Raw genomic sequence first — 20107 nt, forward strand, 5'->3', positions numbered from 1 at the left:
AGATAATGTTATTGGTTGTATGTATGTAAAAATGTCAATAACAAAAATGTTATAGCAAGATTAGTCAAAACAGACTTTAAGGACAAGGCAGTATTGTACTTAGTGATAAATGGCTGAGTTCACTAGAAAGCTAATACAATTCTAGATGTTTGCATGTATCTGATAAAATAGCTTTGAAAATACATATATAAGCCAAAACAACAGAATTATACTATAGCAAGAGACTTTAATGTCTCTCTATATAATTGTTATGTCCAAGAGAACATGAAACAAATAAACAAGTAGCCAGTTATGATGACTCAAGCCTATAATGCCAGCACTTGGGGGAGGCTAAGATAGGAATACTGGCAGTTTGAAGCCAGCCTGATCTACAGCCTGGTCTGCACAGGAACACTGTCTCAACAACAGCAACAACACACACACACACACACACACACAGCAAATATATTGATTTGACCAAGGTAGTCTATAAACTTGATTTATTGGATACATGTAGAACAATAAGCCCAATAATTGAAGTATAGACATTTTCCTCAACTCCTCTTAGAGCATTTGCAAAAACAAACTACACACTGTATCATGAAGTAAACTTCATCAAATTTGCAAAGACTGGTACCATTGCAGAAACTAAGGATACAAAATGCAATGACTGGCCCTTCCTACTGAGCTGAGAAGGGGCAAGGCTGGCCTCTCTTAGCCCAGAGTGCATGCAGTTCCAAGTCATCCAGCCAAGGATGCGTTTTAGGGTGAGAAAAAGCACCCAAGTGAAGGGGTTTGGGAAAGGTGACATCATATGGGGGAGGGCTATGTTGGAGTGGATTTTGCTGCTCTCCAAGCCTGATGTTTTCCAACAGAAAAGTGAGGTCTGGATTCCATATTTGCATAGGTATCTATCCAAAAGGAAGATATGCAAAGTGACCTCTGGGAGTCAGTTAGGGTATACAAATCAGTGTTGACTCTTAGGCAGAGTCAATGGGATGCAAAGAGCCTGCCACTCAGAGAACCTTTGTGGACTGAGGCAAGGAGTCTGTTGTTTTAATTTAGTTAAATGTAAATATTATTATCCTACTATTTCAAGGAAAACAATGGAGACATTGCAAGGTGAAGGTGAAGGCCACCAATGTGCAAATGACACATTTGAATCTTTAACCAGAGAACCTGGAGGCTGAGGATATAATGCTAAGGAGATAAGTGGGAATACATTCATTTGGCTGTTAAAAGCTATCCTTGACATAGGTGTGGTGAGTCAGGCCTATAATCCCACCACAGTTGCTGAGAATTCAAGGTCAGCGCAGGTAAGCAATAAAAAGGGCAAAGTGGTCCTTGACAATAGCAAGAATTGAACTAGTCCTCTCTGGGCCAAGGAACTGAGATACTAGACTAGTGACAGTTGCAACAGCACTCCAACCAGAAGCCAGAGGTCCTCTAGATGCTTGCATGCTTCCTCTTTCAGCAGCCAAAGGATTGAAGAATCACCAAGCAGAACAGGGCCAATTACAGAGAGAAGAGTTCCAGAGATGGAGGCCAGAGAGCAGTTGCAGGGAATATTGAGTGCTTTACTGGTGCGTGGGGGAGGGGAGATTTCAGACCTAGAACAGTACTCCTTGGTGCATTGGAGATAAACTGGACAGTTTCAAGTTGTTTTTGCACAGGGGTGAAGCAGCCTCACCCTCCCTGGGTTCTCACTGGAGGGGAAAGCAAAGCTTGTCTGGTGACTGCCCTGGTCACTGATTTCCAACACCTGAAATACAGTTTCCCAGGCCTCCAGACAAGAATTCATGGTGCTAGCAACGCATCCTAGAAAGCCAGCTCTATCAGACATCATTTCTATATATCACCAGTGCTTGAAAAGCCTCCCTGTGTCCTTAGTGCTTATCGGAACAAGCAACAAACGGAGCTTCTCTTCATCCTTCCTTTTCTTCATCCTCCCCCTTTTCTCCCCCTTTTTCTTTTACTTTCCATCTTTCAAGGTATAGTTCAATGCCTGTCTCATTCAAGAAGCCTCCAAAAACAAATCTAAGTGTATTAGTCTGTCCCACCTTTTTCTGAATGTTTCTCACAAACAGTTTTTTTTCCTTTTGCTTGTTATTAATTAATTAATTAACTTATCTATTGTATTTTCCCTGTGTACCTTTCTACTGCTTAGGCTGGTGACATAAGAAGAAATGGCTGTCTTTTGTTGGTTGGTTGGTATGTTGCATAGCAACTAAAAAGTGTAATTTAGTCACATATTAAAATGTATTCATTGAGCACATACTATATGTCAGAACAGGTCTGAGTGCTGAGGAAGAGTTGGAAACATAAGGGAGCTAGAGGAGGGAAAGTCAGGGAGGCAGTGGTATCATACAGGTTAGCATCATACAGGTTCCTGTGATGGCGGACATTCTTCTAAGCAGATGGGAGGAAGATCAGGACTAAGATGCCCACTTAGAATGTATGAAGCCCTAGATTCCCTCCTCAGTGTATACACACATCTAAGTTAATTTGATGATTGCTATAAAGTTGGGAGACTTAGGAATCTCTGGGCTTTAGGACATTGATCTGGTACCCACCGCACCATACCTACTGTACCTCAGGCTGTACTGAAAGGGTTCTTTCAGAGGCCTCTTGCACAAATCACACTCCCTTCAGTGAGCTCCATGACACCTATAAAAGAAAACCACTTGCTAAAGAACAAGGGCTTTCAATTTAATTAACTATGAACGATGAGGGCATGACATGTGCCACTAACCATGCTATAGTCATTGGTATATTCTTTGTGGCATCAGGAAACGTTTTGCTCAAACCACTCCGGGTCAATTCTGAACCTAAGTAAATGCAGAGAACTTGCTCTACACACATGGCTTTAAGGCAAGCTCCATTATGGTTGTCTTTTCAGCCCCTTCCCCCCCCCCCATGCCAAGCTTCTATTAGGTAGATATCTCAAGTCGCCTTGGCTTGAATCTGATAGCAGACACACACACACACAGACACACATACAGACACAGACACACACAAACACACACACACACACACACACACACACACTGTATTGCTGTAACAGCAGAACTTGTCTAGTGCCATGAGTACACAACACATGAAACGGAGCAAAGAATTTGGCACTGATGGGCAATACAACAACAGACATATGTGATATCTGACAGAAAGAAAAGCATCCATGCCTAAAAAAAAAATGTTTGTAGTGGAAAAATATGAGATGACAAATAGGAGCCAGGCAAATTATAATGGAGGCAAGTGGACTTGGTCAGGGAGCAACAGGGGCTCACAAGGCCTCTGCTGGCGGGGAGCACATACTCTAAAGACAAGGCACTTACTTAGAATCCGCTGGCAGCACACTGCAACACAGTCCCAGTGAAATGACAACACATTTGATTTCTTTAAAGCAACTGTGAATCTGGGGCCTTAGGTAAATACCTATTCCCTCCCTCCCTCCCTCCCTCCCTTTCTCCCTTCCTTCCTTCCTTCCTTCCTTCCTTCCTTCCTTCCTTCCTTCCTTCCTTCCTTCCTTCCTTCCTTCCTTCCTTCCTTCCTTCCTTCCCCTCTTCTCTTTTCTTCTCCCTCTCCTCCTTTTATTTTATTTTTTAAGTCAGAGTTAGGGTGGGGACATGGCTCAGCAGTTAAGTGTGCTTCCTGTGAAAGCATGAGAGCCCAAGGGGCCTGAGATCACCAGAGTTTGAATCTCACATGAATCCCATGTGAACAACTGGATATGGTCAGTCCAGCAGGGGAGCAGAGACCTGGGAATCATTAGAACCCTACAAGCTCTGGAATCAGTAAAGAGACTCTATCTCAAAACAAGACTGGCTCCACCCACCATAGGCAAACACCCCTACCCACAGGGGAGTGTATGAGGCACTACATGGGCACATACACACGCATACACCATACACACACACACACACACACACACGCACACGCACACGCACACCCCATTGCACACACAAGCAAAAGAATAAAAAAGAGACTGAGAAGATTCCTCAGTGGTTAAAGGCACTTGATTGCAAAATCTGATGGTCTGGGTTAATTTCCCTAGTACCCACATAAAGGCATATGCACAAATTGGTGTATGTGTCTGCTTGCAAATAAAAATAAATAAATAAATATATTTTTAAAAAATAATAAAAATAACAATAAGACAGAGTCTTGCGATGCAGCTCTGGCTAGGCCTGACACTCACTATGCAGTAGTAGCCCTTTACTCAACACAATCATCCTACCTCAGTCTACCAATTGCTAGGATTACAAGCATGAGCCACTATGCCTAGCTTTCCTGAGGTTTTTTTTTTATTTTTTATTTGATTTTTTTATTTTTTATTTTTTAAAAAATTATTTATTTATTTATTTGAGAGCAACAGAAACAGAGAGAAAGACAGATAGAGGGAGAGAGAGAGAATGGGTGCGCCAGGGCTTCCAGCCTCTGCAAACGAACCCCAGATGTGTGCGCCCCCTTGTGCATCTGGCTAATGTGGGACCTGGGGAACCCAGCCTCTAACTGGGGTCCTTAGGCTTCACAGGCAAGCGCTTAACCGCTAAGCCATCTCTCCAGCCCTTTCCTGAGTTTTTGATACCAAACAAAAGTGCTCACAAGGAGACTGGGAGATACAGAGAGCACTTAACCTCCCATGAGTGAGGCTCTGGCTTTCATCCTCAGAACAGAAAATAAAAGCTACATTGTCCACAAGGAACACTGAGCCTGAAGGTGGCCATCCAGTAGTGATAGCATTCCCAGTGCCCCGGGAACCAGGCTAGACATGATGCCAAATGAGACTCTGGGGAATCAACCTCTACTGACACGGCAAGCCTGTAAACAAAGAAACTGGGACTTAAGTAGCTTTTGAGGGGAGAAGAGCCACTTAAGCTTACATGGGACAGTTAAATGATCAGATTTACACATTGAAAAGCTTTGCCTCATGCTCTTCAGGACCAATTAGAAGGTAAAGGCTAGAAATAAGGTCATGGTGTGTGTGTGTGTGTAGTGGGGAGGGGAGGTAGATCTAAGCGATACTTTATAATATAATAAATGACTATGATTAAGCAAAGAAATGGGGGATCTGGGAATGCTACATACAGGACAGGGAAGTGTCAAGACTAATTTCAGCCTTCCTCTATCACTGATTTGGCAAACGCGGGATAATGAGTAAGTGGGAGCCAAGTACAAAAGACCACTCAGAGTATTCTAACCCAGGATTTCTCCACCTTGGCATCACTGTCATGTTGAGCGGGTTACATCTTGGTTGTGGGAGTATCTGGTTAATTGTAGGATGCTTAGCAACAGCTCTGGCCTCTATCCACTACATGTCAGGAGCATACCACCTCCCCCCTCCCAACAGCCATGACAACCAGAAATATCTCCAGACATTATCAAAGGTCCCCTGGGATGCAAAATTGCCCTGGTTAGAAGCCATTGCTGTAGAGTCAGAGGGGAATTCCCCGTCCAAGACTTCTCCTTTTTCTTTATTCCACCATGGTATGAGTATCCGTTTAGATCTTATTTAATTGAAGATAGAATGCTCAGTATGAATTTTTTCCTAAAGAACCAGCATTTTTAGCTAAATTCATAGTGTATTCTGGTGTCTGTGTCCATTTTGAACTTGTAAAGATGCTTCTCACTGTTGAGAGGGAGAGCTGACTTTGGAAAGTGGGACAACATTCTTTCTTGTCATGTATCTTGTCTCTGATGCTTTCCAGCTGCACTAACAGAAAGGAGAAAAGCCTTCGTGAGAAAGAAAAGATTAAAGCCAGGAGTGGTCTGGGAGTTTGAACCTAGGAGGCTGAAGAAGGAAGAATACACAAAGTTCCAATCCAACCTGGGCTACATAGTTCCAGACCAGCCTTGGTTATAGAGTGAGACTGTCTCAAAACACACAACCAAAAAAAAAAGTCATATGTGCAGTACACATAGACACACATGCATGCACATTAAAAGCTAACAAGCTTGGTGTGGTGATGCACACTGGGTACTAGGAAGGCTGGGAGGATAGAGTTAAATGTTATCCTGAATTGTATAGCAAGACCCTGTCTCAAAAAGAAGGCAGGGGGCTGGAAAGATGGCTTAGAACTTAAGGCGTTTGCCTGTGAAGCCAAAGGACCCAGGTTTGATTTCCCAGGACCCACATAAGCCAGATGCACAAGGTGGCATGTGTATCTGGAGTTCATTTGCAGTGGCTGAAGGCCCTGGCATGCCCATTCTCTCTGCACCCGCTCTCTCTATCAAACTCTCTTTCTCTGTGTGTGTGTCTCAAAAATAAATTTAAAAAGAAGGGGCTGGAAAGATAGCTCAGTGGTTAAGGCACTTGCCTAAAAAGCCTAGTGACCCAGGTACAATTCCCTAGCACACCCACACAAAGCCAGATGCACAAAGTAGCACATGGATCTGGTGTTTGTGTACAGGGGCTGGAGGATCTACACACCCATTCTGTCTCTCTTCCCACTCTCTGTCTGATTGCAACTAAATAAAAAAAAATTAAAAGAAGGCAGGGAGAAAGGGATGGTGAGGGAGAGAAGAAAGGAGGGAGGAAAGGAAGGAAGGGAGGGAGAAAACAAAAGCAAAGTCCCCCCCCCCAGCTAAGTGGCCTAAATAAGTTTTACAGGTTGGCCCAGAACTCCAGCCACCTCAGGGCCACGGTACCAGAGAGACAACTAGTAGTATCTAGCCCAAGTCATCAGGGCTCTTGGGGTTAAAGTGAAACTTGGTGTTGCCTCATCATGATTTTGATTACTGAAAGCCAAATGGCGTTTCTTGTTTACTGCAGTTCCTGGAAAGCTTTCCGTTCATCTTCATTATTTTTGCACACCAGTGCAATAATGTAATTTAACCCAAAGTGCCCTCTGAATAAAAGCACACAGAGACTACAAATAAAGGTTCAGTGTTGAATAAACATTACTACACCTCTTTGGCTCTAACCATTAATTATTTTATTTTATTTTTTGAGGCAGCACCTTGCTCTAGCCCAGGCTGACCTGGAATTCACTATGTAGTCTTGGGCTGGCCTCAGACTCACAATAAGCCTCCTACCTCTGCTTACTGAGTGTTGGGATTGTAGGCAAGTGCTGCCATGCCCAGCTCTACATATTAAATGTATTTACTTATCTTTATTTATGTATAGGGGGCATGTGTGCCACGACATGGTTGTGGAAGTCAGAGGACAACTTGAGGGTGTTATTGCTCCACCTTCTTTGAGTCAGGGTCTCAAACCAACTACCAGAATGCAAAGGAATATCAGACAACCCTGACCACAGGACACTCTCCTGGCTCCACCTCCATTATTATAGACATATTGGAAACACAGATGCATGGGGTACTTTGCATCTAGCTTCATGGTTTACATGGGTATTAGGGAATTGAAACCAGGCTGGCAGGCTCTGCAAAGAAGCAACTATAATTACTGAGCCTTCTCCCCAGTCCCCTAATTTATTTTTTAAATTGTTACTTGATATTTAAGGTCAGAAAGAAAGGGAACACACTACATATGTTTACTCCCGGACAGTAGACTAGAATTATCTGGATAAAGAGAAATCACTTCCTTCGCCTGCCTTCCCTTCGCTACCCTTTGTCTTTTTTTTTTTTTTTTGTATTCAAACTCTCAGTCTTAACTCAAAGTTAATTATAAGTACCAACCATTATTTTTTTGTAATCATCTGCTGCTATTCCTATTTAATTTGTTAAGTGTTGGCTCAATCTAGGTAGTCAGTGCCCATGATGGCACTTAGCCAGTTTCCAGGGCCTCTTAATCCAGCTGGAGGCTCCTTAAAAGGCAGTTGACATAATCATTTTGGAAATGCTATCATAAACGTACTGTATTTACAGTTTACAACAAATGTTAACAAGTGTACTTGTCTAAGGTGCAAAAGGAAGGGAAGCCTGCATGTAGGTTGTCATTCTGTAATCCAAGGCTATTACTATACTGAGTCCTATGAACTTTGATAGTGTTGTTTTCAAAAACATTATTTTATTCAGATATTTATGAAGAGGAGGTAGGAATTGATACTGAACTTTTAACTGCAAGAATCAACATCCCAAGACTTGCTGCAAATAATCTCTTCTCTTCAGAACCTTCCATGCCTTCTTCTATCTTTGTATCCCAAAATTCTGGCCTTTCTGATAGCCTCTCAAACTTTCTGGAGCTCTTAATTGGCAATATGTGCCTCATTTTCTCTTGTTGCTGAGGAAAGAACCCAGGGCCTTATGCATGCTAAGCACACCTTCTACTGCTGAGCAAGATACCCCCTGCCAAGCCTATTTTTAATGGTTGTTTTCCACAGTTTTTGGACTGCATAAATATTTACTGAATTCAAGAGCCTTCATTCCAGAGTAGAGCCTTTGTTTAGCTAGGTTAAACATCCCAATGACCTTTAGGTGAGGTGAAGACTAGGTATATTATGAGACTTGTTTTGTTTTGTTTTTTCTAGGTAGAATCTCACTCTAGCCCAGGCTTATCTGGAATTCACTTTGTAGTCTTAGGGTGGCTTCAAACTCACTCCTACCTCTGCCTCCCAAGTGCCGAGTTAAAGGTGTGCACTATCACACCCAGCTATTATTAGCTTTAAATTTTTTAAATACTTATTTATTTCTTTGTGGGGGGGGAGCGAGAGAGTGAGCAAGCAAGCAGTCAGGGCCTCCAGCTGCTGCAAACGAAATACAGACTGATGCTCCATCTTGTACATCTGGCTTATATGGGTACTGAGGAATTGAACCTGAGCCCTTTGGCTTCACGGGCAAGTGCCTTAACTGCTAAGCCATCTCTCCAACCTAGCCTTTTTTTAAAATCACTATAGTTTCTCAGTTGTTTTCATGTATAAATAGTGGCTTAATTTGACCAAAATGTACCCCAGTGGGTCTCATCATCCATTCAAATACACCTCTTGATCAGGGACGTGACCAAATAAGGCTGCTTTCAGTCATGTCCTGATGACTAACGCCTGGAGATGAGTTACCTTAGCTAGTAAATGTGACTTTGCCGATGTGATTGGATCAAAGGCTCAAAAAATTATTTATTTGAGAGAGAGAGAGAGAAAGAGAGGGGCGCAGTTAGAGGAAGAGCATGGGCACACCAGGGCCTCAAGCCACTGCAAACAAACTATAGATGCAATCGCCCCATTGTACATCTGGCTTATGTGGGTAGGAATCGAATCTGGGTCCTTAGGCTTCGCAGGCGAGTACCTTAATTGCTACCCCATCTCTTCAGACCCTCAAAGGCTTTTTTGATGAGGAAAGTATTGTGTATTATCTGGTAGGCATAGTCTAATCCCAGGGGTCTTTATAAGAGGAAAATTGAAGTCAGTGGATCAGAGTCTGCGAAGGAGATGTTACAAGGGAAGCAAGCAGAGAACTGAGTGGTACGGCAAGGAGCCAAGGACTATGGGCAGTCTCAGAAGCTGGAAAAGTCAGGGGAAAAGATTCTACAGTTGAGTCTCCACAAGGAACTCAGGAACATGGTTCTGCACATACCTTAATTTTAGCTCACTAAGACATCTGACCAGCATAATACAATAAAACTTCAGTTTCAAGACATTAAATTGGTGGCAATTTGTCACAGCAGCAGCACAAAACTTACCAAGGTTATTTTCTGTTCCCAATCTCACTGACCCTCAGTGCCCAATGTCATAGCCTTTGGACTCATTCCATGCAAATGCTCTTTTCATTGTATATTGTTTTCTTTCCTTCATTTGAGACTGAGTCGCACTCTACTAGCCCAGAATGGCCGCGGACTCATATATACAGCCCAGGCTGGCTTGGAACTGACCGCAGTCCTCCTATGGCAGCCTTTCAAGTGGAGTATTGGAATTACAGGCATTAGCCAACACACTTGCTTTATGGTACTGTCCCTCAGTTTTGGAATGTTGCTTTTTTATCCAAATCAATGTAATGCATTACCAGTCTTCAAAGTTTCCCATTTGTCCTTTTCACAAACCATGGTACCACCAAGACCCTTATTTGGACTTTCAAGCCAACTAAAGGCTCACTTTACTAACCCTGGAGTCTGAGCTCAGAAAATAAAGGCTCAGAGGCCAAAGGCTGGAAGCCAGGTTTCCAGACTCCTGGGCCAAGGTTCTTTCTGCAGATGACTCTGCCCCAGTGTCCAGTAGGGCACAGCCCTTGGCACCGCTGAAGTCCTGCTAGGGCGCTGACTCAAGGGCCAGGAAGGAGCAGGGGTTGTCAGGCACTCTGAGCTGGGTCACGACTTGGTCTAAGACGTGGTGTTCGATGTGACAGGGGCCTGCTGGCAGGTGGCGACGCGGCGGGAGACCAGGTGTCCTTCCGTGGGAGCCGCTGGGCCACGCCCCGTCCGCCCGCGCTGGCGCTCGGATTACCTGCGGCCGTGGGCGGGGCGGCTCTTCCCGTCTACGCTGGCCCCTACAGCCTCCCGGGCGGCAGAGCCGGGAAGTGGGAGAGGGAGCGCCGGAGGCGGAGACTGCTGAGGCTCCAGCCCCGGCCGGGCTCCGAGGCGAGGGGCTGCATGGAGCGGCTGGCGCGGCTCTGCGGGCTGTGGGCGCTGCTGCTCTGCGCCGGCGGCGCCGCGCCCACAGGTAAGTGTGGCCCCGAGGGTCCGGGGGTGCCAGGGATCGCGGGCCCGAAACGCCTGCGAACGCACCCAAGGCGCGGAGAGGGTGGGTTCTGGGGACGGCGCCCTAGCGATCGTAGCTTCCCACACCCGGCCTGTGGGTCCGGGCGCTGGGGACCCAACTCGAGGTGGGGGACCCGGGGGCGCTGGGGCTTTCCCCGGAGCCGTGGCCGGCCAGCAGGACGACGACTTATTTCTCGCTTTCCTTGCTCAGTCGGGAAGAGCCCTGGAGGCTAGCTCCTGGAGGCAGGACCGGAATGTGCCCGTGTTGCCTGGGTGAGGGGGGAATGAAAGACCAGAGGAAGGCGACCCCACTCCAGAGGAGCCTGGAACTTTCCGGGGCTCCTTGCCCAGAGCCAGAGCCGCTCCTCACTTCTGAAGTGTGGCTTTTGGCAATGGAAGTTGAAGGGAGGCTCGTATGATCCCAGCGTCTGGAACGTGAGGGTCCAGGCCTCGTATGGAAGCTAAGAAATCCGTTGAGAAATGCAGCAGTCTCTAGGCAGATGTCCACCCCCACACCTTTAAATAATCCTTACGTTCTAGACTACTGTTAAATTTATGGAAAAGTTAAAAATTGTTCGGGGAGTTCCTCTATTCCCCTCATGAGTGCACAACTTTTAATTTTAATTAATCAGCCCTGCAGAGTTGCTGAGAAAATTGAAGGGTAATGATTTCTTTCTGGATTGTGCCTGGCACACCAGGCCCTCTAGACAGTTTGAGCGACAGTAGTACCTCCAAGTTTTATAGGTTTCATTTTCACATCAACACAAGTATTCACAATTTGCTTATTTCGTATTTACCAATGTGTTGTGTTTTGAAATGCAAGCTCACGTATTAATTTGGAAACTTCCATACTAGTCATTGCCTCTGTCAACAAGATGTATGTAGTGCCTGTTCTGTTATATCCATAGTTTCTAGGGGCTGAGAATATCACAGTAAACAAAATAAATCAAGCTCTTACCCTGTGGAGCTAGCATGCTATTGGCAGAGGAGAGGGCGTGTGTGTGTGTGTGTGTGTGTGTGTGTGTGTGTGTGTGTGTTAAAATACATGGTAAGTCACATGGCACTAAATACCATGAAGAAAAAAAAGGCAATTCAAGAGGGTTAACAGTGATAAATGGGATGGGAAGGTTTCACTAAAAAGTTGGCTTTTGGGCTGGAGAGATGGCTTAGCTGTTAAGCGCTTGCCTGTGAAGCCTAAGGACCCCAGTTCGAGGCTCAATTCACCAGGACCCACGTTAGCCAGATGCGCAAGGTGATGCATGCATCTGGAATTCGTTTGCAGTGGCTGGAGACCCTGGTGTGCCCACTCTCTCCCTCTCTCCCTCTCTATCTCTCTCTCTCTGCCTCTTTCTCTCTCTGTCTGTCGCTCTCAAATAAATGAATTTTAAAAAAATGTTGGCTTTTGAGGAGATACTTGCGGAAGGCTTGAAGTTTGTCTGCAATTGTCTCTTTTCCCCTTGGGGTGTTGGCTTCTGCATGAAGTCTAGATGTTTGCTCTACTGCTGAGCTACACTCCCAACCTTCAGTAATTATTCAAGTGTTGGCCTTGCTTATTTAGTACTGAGCCAGGCTCAAAGGTTTAGAACCTTAGAGTACACAGAATAATCCTTGTGTCCGATGCATCTCTAGTTTAGTGGAGGATACCTGATTTCCATAAGTATATGTGTAAACTGCAGTCTGCAGAAAGGAAGGGACTTATCTAAGGTCACCTGTGTCATTAGTCCCCTAATTTTCACAGCACCATTCTAGCACACTCCCTACATCAGGTACCCTCCTACACACACCTGAAACAGCTGGCCTTCTAGACAATCCTGTTAAACCCCTAACTTAATCAGTTTTGTCACAATAGTTGGTTGGTTACTTGGTCACTTTTCTCCCCATTAGAAATATCCATAAAATTTCATTTGAGGTATGCTATTAAAAACATTGATATAGCCCTGGCGCACCCATTCTCTCTCTCTCCCTCTATCTGTCTTTCTCTCTGTGTCTGTCGCTCTCAAATAAATAAATAAAATTAAAAAAAACATTGATATATTTAGCTACTCAGAGATCAGAGTTTTAATAAGTATGGCATTTGCTAGCCGTGGAACTTACGGCTCTCTAGTCATCAGTCCCCATACAGTTTACACATTGGTAAAAATGTAGAGGTTGAGCTCTATTTATTCTAAGAGTTCCTCCATCCCTGATTCTGTTCATTGTTCAAAAATGATTATGTAGCTTATTTAATTTGATCTTTAAGCTTAATAGTCCACATAGTGGCATGACTTAATAACAGCTAGCATTCACACTGTTTTTCTACATGTCTTGCTTCTTTGTAATTTTGTTTTGTTTTGTTTTTGCTTTAGTGTCTTGAGACTATGTGTTCCCAACTGGCATTGAACTCTGCCCAAATCCTTCTGCTTCAGCCTCCTCAGTGCTAAAATTATAGATGTGTGCTACCGTACCTAGCTCTAAGTATTTTATTTCTGTTTCATTTAATCTTTATGAACAGCCTAAAATGTAAGTGCTCTTAGTGGTTCCCTTTTGTATATGAGGAAGCTAAACATACTGAGGTAGAGACTTACTTAAAGAAAGTGGAGGAGCCAGGCTTGCAACCACAGCAGCCGAATTCCAAAAGCCATGCCTTTAACCACTGTACTCAACTATACCTCTATGGAAAGGAGTGAGGGGTGTCTTTGGCAGGCAGAGAAATTAGGTACCTTCCAGGGTATCAGTGCAGGACTGGTTGGGACCAATGAAAATGTATATGCAGACTAGCCATTAAGAAGGAAATGATAGGCTACAGAGATGGCTTAGCAGTTAAGACACTTGCAAAGTCTAAGGACCCAAGTTCTATTCCCCAGAACCCACATAAGCCAGATGCACATGGTGCTGCTTGCTTCTGGATTTTGTTTGCAGTGACTAGAGGCCCTGGTGTGCCCATTCTCTCTCTCTTTCTCTGTAAATAAATAAATATTTTTTAAAAAAAAAGAGATGAAAAATAAGGAAATGATGATTTTGGAGACTGGCTTTATACTGGCTTGGCTATGTAATCCAAACAATACTCATTCAAAAGAGAGGAAACTTAAGAGTTTGGTAGTTTCACAGAACAGAACAAACAAGCTAAACCTTCAAGAAGGGTAGAATTTTCATATATAAAAAAATAATTGCCAGTGGTGTGTGTTGGGGGGCTGGCAGCAGGAGTGGAGACTCAGAGAAATAGCCAGAGAGGGATGTTGGCAAAATCAGTCCATGCAGAAGAGCTTTATTTTCACTTGAAGGCTTTGAGCTAGGCACAGCATGAGGAGAAGCAGGCAGGGAAGGTGGGGGCATCCATGCACTGTGAAGCTCATCATTAGAAAGGTGGATTTTAGATGGACACCTTCTGTCTAGGACCATGACATACTGTCTGCCTACCTTGTGGGGCTCAGGAGAGTACATTATTGTGATTGTGATTTGGAGTGACTAAGAAAGATGCTGAAGGTATCACAAGAAAAAGTGGACAAGAGTTGACCATTGGATGTGAGGAAAGGAGATGGATGACTCACAGATGATTTACAGTTTCCTTCACAATTCCCGAAATGTATGAGCCTCTGCCAGCTCCTGAGGTTGAAGAGGAGGCAGCAAAAGCTGTCAGCTAAGCTATGTACTTCACAGTGCAAAGAATATTGATTTAGTAACACCCAATTCACGGAGGATATGGTGCTAGATGATAAAGAGACTCACTTGAGGCTTGCAGTTGAGTTAGGGGAGACTCTTGGGTCCCTTCCTCCTCCGCACTTCCCTTTCTAAAGCCAGCGACCAACCAAGAAATGACTGAAAGTAGAGGCCTAAGAAGGCAGAAGGGCTGTCTTGTGTCTGGCTCCAAGCCTGTGAATACAAACAACAGTTTCACAGCAAACTAAAGCAACTGTTAGAACCATTCAGTCTCTTAAAGAGGAAAGCAGCTAGCTAACACTTGTATACTATAACACTTGTGTGTGTGTGGGGGGGGGGGCGGGTTGTAACATATGTAGCTCAGACTGGCCCCAAAGTTTTAGCAATCCTCTTGCCCCAGTACTTGCTTTACAGACACAAGGATGTACTTGTCTTGACTCATGTAATCCTTATAGTAATCCTTTGAAATAGGTTACCATTGTCATCTTCATGTTATAGATATGAATGCTGAGGAATAGGAAGGGTTAAGTAACTTGGCAGTTAGCAGTTGCAGAGATGGGATGTGAGTTTGGCCCCACAGTTAATGCTATTAACCATTATGCTATTCTGCAATTAAGCATGAAATGCCAGAGTCTAGAGAGTATTGCAATTGCAGTCTCCCTTATTTATGTATATGTGTGGATGTATCACACACAATTTACATGTGTTAATATATATTTACATTTTTAGAGACTGTATTTTATGTTTTGGAGAGTGTGTGTTCTTTTTGTATTCTTTTGCTGTGTATGGGTTTGAGCTCAGAGCCTCATGCACTCTATGCATGATGAGATAACTTTTGCAACTCTTGTTTTCACTTAAAATTATTTTTGGGGGGTTAACATACAAGGTAATGCCAGCCCCTAGTTTTTTTTTTTTTTTATTGTGGTAAATTACTGATGACTCCAAACTTAGCAATGGTTTTACTTAAGACTTTTCAGTTTTTCAGAGGCGTGAAAGTAATACACATAATAGTAACTGTATTTCAAATTATGAATTTAATCGTTTCAATAAATTACATGTCCTGGAACTTGCTGTTAGCCCACACTTGCTGTGAAAGTAATACATGTAATAGTAACTGTATTTCAAATTGTCAATTTTCGGGCTGGAGAGATGGCTTAGCGGTTAAGCGCTTGCCTGTGAAGCCTAAGGACCCCGGTTCGAGGCTCGGTTCCCCAGGTCCCACGTTAGCCAGATGCACAAGGGGGCACATGCGTTTGGAGTTTGTTGGCAGAGGCTGGAAGCCCTGGCGCGCCCATTCTCTCTCTCTCCCTCCCTCTATCTGTCTTTCTCTCTGTGTCTGTCACTCTCAAATAAATAAATAAATAAATAAATAAATAAATAAATAAATAAATAAATAAATAAATAAAAATACTAAATGCACATTAAAAATAAATAAATAAATAAACAAATTGTCAATTTTCTTTTTTTTTTTTTTTTTTGGTTTTTCGAGGTAGGGTCTCACTCTCTCTAGCTCAGGCCAACCTGGAGTTCACTATGGAGTCTCAGGGTGGCCTCAAACTCACGGCGATCCTCCTACCTCTGCCTCCCGAGTGCTGAGATTAAAGGCGTGTGCCACCACACCCGGCTTGCAAAATGTGAATTTTAATTGTTTCAATAAATTACGTGTCTTGGAACTTGGTATTAACTCACACTGGCCTCAAACCCTCAGTCATTTTGTCTCAGCCTCCCAAATGCTGAGATTATAGGTATGTGCCACCATACCCAGCCTTGAATGTTTTACTATAAAAGGTCATTGATTCTGGTGGCAGGATTGTTCCTGAGGATTGAATCCAGTGTCTCATGCATGCTAAGCAGTTTGCTGTCCTGGTAAACCCCTGTCGTAGTTGGTGAATGTTGTCAAATGTTTTTCTGCACCAATTGAGAGATGATCACATGAACCTTTTCTGTTTTCATTGTGTTATTGCTTGACACATTTTCATATGTTCAGTCATCTTTCCAGGAACAAATCTGACTTGGTCATGATTTACAACCCTTTTGATATGACCTTTACTTGATTTTGCTAGGTTTTTGTTGAGGATGTGTACCTTGGTTCATAATGGACATAGACTTGGAACTTTTTTCCCTTTTAGTTGTCTGTTTTTAGGGTTGGGAAATGCAGCATCATGGAATCAGTTAGAAGTGTTCTTTGGAAGTATGTGAGAAAGTATGGTATTGTTTTTTTTTTAAGTGTTTAGTGTTTGGAGTAATTTACTCTAAAGCCATCTGGTCCATGGCTTTTCTTTGCCAGGTGATTTTTGGTTTCTAATTCAGTCTCCTTAATTACTAATAGGTCTATCATTGTATGTCTCTTCGTGATTTAGTTTTAGTTGATTTTGTGTTTCTAGGAATTTGTCCATTTCATGTATGGCATCCAATTTGTTAGTGTAGAATTGTTCATACTACTTTCTTATAATCCTTTTTTTGTCTCTTAGAGTTAGTGGTAATATAACTCACTTTCATTACTGATTTTAGTATTGTAGTGTTCTTTTTTATAGAAAATTTTTACTTGGGATGGGGAGATGGCTCAGTGGTTAAAAGACCTTGCTTGCAAAGTTGGCTAGCCTGGTTGCAATTCCCCAGTTCCCACATAAGGCCAGATGCCCAAGTAGTGCATGTGTCTGGAGTTTGTTTGCAGTGGCAAGAGGCCTTGGTGTGCACATGCATTCTCTCCTCCTTTCTCTCTCTCTCTTTCTTTCTCAAATAAATAAATAAATAATTTTTTTTTCAGTTAGGGTTTCACTCTAGTCCAGGCTGACCTAGAATTCATTTTGTAGTCCCGGGGTGGCCTTGAACTCAGCAATCCTCCTACCTCTGCCTCCTGAGTTCTGGGATTAAAGGCATGTGCTGCCACACCCGGCTAAATAAAAATATTTTTAAAATTTTGCTTATCTGCTTTTGAGTTCATAAAATTAACATTGTAGATCTAGATTTTACGGAAACAGATTATGGTGTGTTCTATCTTATAGAAAATGATAGTAGATATTTTTATATATTATCATAATGCATAGCTTCTATGAACAACATAGATTTATATGACTTTCTGATAAGGGGTCTATAAAGACATTACTGAAACCTCTAAGTTAGGGAAAATGTTTTAGGTTCAATATCATTATATAATAGTGATTGGCAATTATAAAAAAATTCATGTCCCATTTTTGCTACTAGCTTTCAAATTCCTGTCCTGTTAGAATTTCATTTTTTAAAGAAAAGAGAACAAGATTTTTCCTAGTTCACAGGAGTATAAAATATGAAACCAACCTACAAAGTTGCTTTTAAAAATCTTTTACCATGCTGGGCATAGTGGTGCATGCCTGTAATCCAAACACTTGTGGGAGGATCAGAGGTTCTAGGTCATCATTAGCTACATAGGGCTCTTGTCTTTTTTTCTTTTTCTATCTAGCAAAGATTTGTTTTAATTGGTAATATTTATTTTTATACTCTTTATATCATTTATCTCTGTTCTAATAATTATTTCCTTCTTTTTCTTTTTTTCTTGTATTAATCTTGCTGAGTTTATTTATTTATTTTTGTAGTTTCTTAAGGTTGTAAAATTAGGTTGTTGATGTAAGATTGTTATTTGTTCATTTGTTGAGACAGTCTTTCTGTATCATTTCGGTTGTACTTGAAATCCTTCCACCTCAGCCTCCTGAGCAGTGGGATTGCAGGTATGTACTACCATGCCTGTTAGTTTTTATTTATTTACTTATTATTTATTTATTTATTTTTATTTATTTGACAGAGAAAGAAGGAGGGAGGTTTATTATTTATTTATTTATTTTTATTTATTTGACAGAGAAAGAAGGAGGGAGGGAGGAAGAGAGAGAGGGAGAGAGGGAGAGAATGGGTGTGCCAGGGCGTCTAGCCATTGCAAATGAACTCCAAACACATGCAGCCCCTTGTACATCTGGCTAATGTGGGTCCTGGGGAACTGAACCTAGGTGCTTTGGCTTTGTAGACAAATGCCTTAACCACTAAGCCATCCCTCCAGCCCAGTTTTTTTTTAACAACTAACCATTCCCTTTCTTCCTTCCCTCCCTCCCTCCCTTTCTCCCTCCCTCCCTCCTTCTGCCCTTTCTTTCTTTTCTTGATACATAGCCCTGTTTGGCTTGGAATTAGCCATATAGACCAGTCTTGCCTTGAACCTGAAGTAATCCCCCTTTTTTCTTAGGTAAGCCCAACAGACTAGCTTTTTTTATGCGAGAGAGTGACTGTGAGCGAGCAGGAGAGAGAGAGAATTTGTGCAACAGGGCCTCCAGCACTGTAATTGAACTCCAGATGTGTGTGCCACCTTGTGTGCATGTGCAAACTTGTATTACCTTGCACATGAGTCACCTTGTGCATCTGGCTTACGTGGGATCAGGGAGTCAAACATGGGTCCTTTGGCTTCACAGGCAAGCACTTTAACTACTGAACCATCTCTCTAGCCTTTCAGTAATCCTTTTGCCTCTATATACTGTAATATGAATATTTACAGTTAAGTATTTATCTATTAGCAAAGTTTTCACTGTGTCCTTTAAGGGTTAGTTGTGTATAATCATGGCTTTCTTAATATTTGGGAAGTTTTCAACCACCTTTTGTTTTTTGTTTATTTTGTTTTGTGAAACAGGTTTAATGCAGCCTAAGCTGGACTTGAGTTTGATATAGCTGAGGATGGCCTTGTACTCCTGATCCTCTTGCTTCAATCATCTGAGGGCTGGGATTATAGGCATGTGCCAATAGGCCTGGATCCATTATTTCTTTTTTATTTATGTGTTAGTATACAAAGAATGATGTTTCATTATAGTATTTTCAAACAATTATTTTCTCTTCCCCTTGTTATTTATTTATTTATTTTTAATTTTTGAATTAGGGTCTCACACTAGCCCTAAGTGTTAGGTCAGGACCAAATGGATTTACAGCAGAAGGGTGAAGTGAATCATCCACATTCCTCAAGAAATTGTCCAGCCATTATCCCTCTCCTGCCTAACAAGACTCCAGGCCTTGTTAGTACTGGCCCCTTTATCTCTCACTGGGTCACTTCTGGTCTCACCCTATGGCTAATGTAAAGAACAGAGATTTACTGCCCCAACAAAAAATTCCTTCCCTTCCTCACCTTTCTCCAACTGAAGAGCCTATAAATCCCACTATCTGTAACCCCCAAGCTGACTGCGCTGCTCTTGAGAGTCAGTTCTGGCAGCTCATGTTTTTCTTCCAAATGAAAACTTCCATCTAGCCAGGCATAGTGGCACACGCCTTTAATCCCAGCACTCGGGAAACAGAGGTGGGAGGATCGCCATGAGTTTGAGGGCACCCTGAGACTACATAGTGAATCCCAGGTCAGCCTGGGCTAGAGAGAGACCCTACCTTGAAAAACAAAACAAAACAAAACAAAAAAACCTTCCATCTTTGCCTCAGAGTGGTCTCTGTGGTCCTTGGTCACTCCTGAACCTTATACTAAGGTGACCTAGAATTCACTCTAGTCCTGGCTTCTTCCCCTACTTATTTTTTAAAATACTCGTTCTGCCCCTTTCTCTCTTCCTTCTGACCACCACTCCAGTGCAAATGCTATTCCAGCGAAGGTAGCCAACAGATTTTTGAATGTCTTTTTACTTTCCTTCAGACATTTTGCTTTCTGTTCTTTTGATTGAATAGTCTTCATTGTGCTGTGTTTGAATTTGCTGGTTATTTCTTTTGCTTAATAAAAATTTACTTTTTAAAAATATTTTAATTTATTTAAGAGAGAGGCAGAGAGAAAGAGGCAGATAGAAAGATAGAGAATGGGCGCACCAGGGCTTCCTGTCACTGCAAGCAAATTTCAGACACATAACACCGATTTATGCATCTGGCTTTCCATGGGTACTGGGAAATCGGACCCAGGTAGTCAGGCTT

General features: G+C 42.7%; 1 protein-coding gene across 2 annotated transcripts in view; it reads left to right on the plus strand.

The window, feature by feature from the left end:
- The first annotated feature begins 10419 nt into the window (after window positions 1-10419).
- Il13ra1 (interleukin 13 receptor subunit alpha 1) overlaps window positions 10420-20107 on the plus strand; it is a 74009-nt gene continuing 64321 nt past the window's right edge. Inside the window, exon 1 of one of the 2 annotated variants that reach the window (XM_045140788.1) lies at window positions 10420-10526. In XM_045140788.1, the coding sequence (XP_044996723.1) occupies window positions 10457-10526 (70 nt within the window). In that variant the 5' untranslated portion in view covers window positions 10420-10456. The remainder of the gene's footprint in view (window positions 10527-20107) is intronic. The other variant, XM_045140787.1, reaches the window with a different exon arrangement.

The sequence above is a fragment of the Jaculus jaculus genome, chromosome X (genome assembly GCF_020740685.1).
Source record: "Jaculus jaculus isolate mJacJac1 chromosome X, mJacJac1.mat.Y.cur, whole genome shotgun sequence".
Lineage (NCBI taxonomy): Eukaryota > Metazoa > Chordata > Mammalia > Rodentia > Dipodidae > Jaculus > Jaculus jaculus.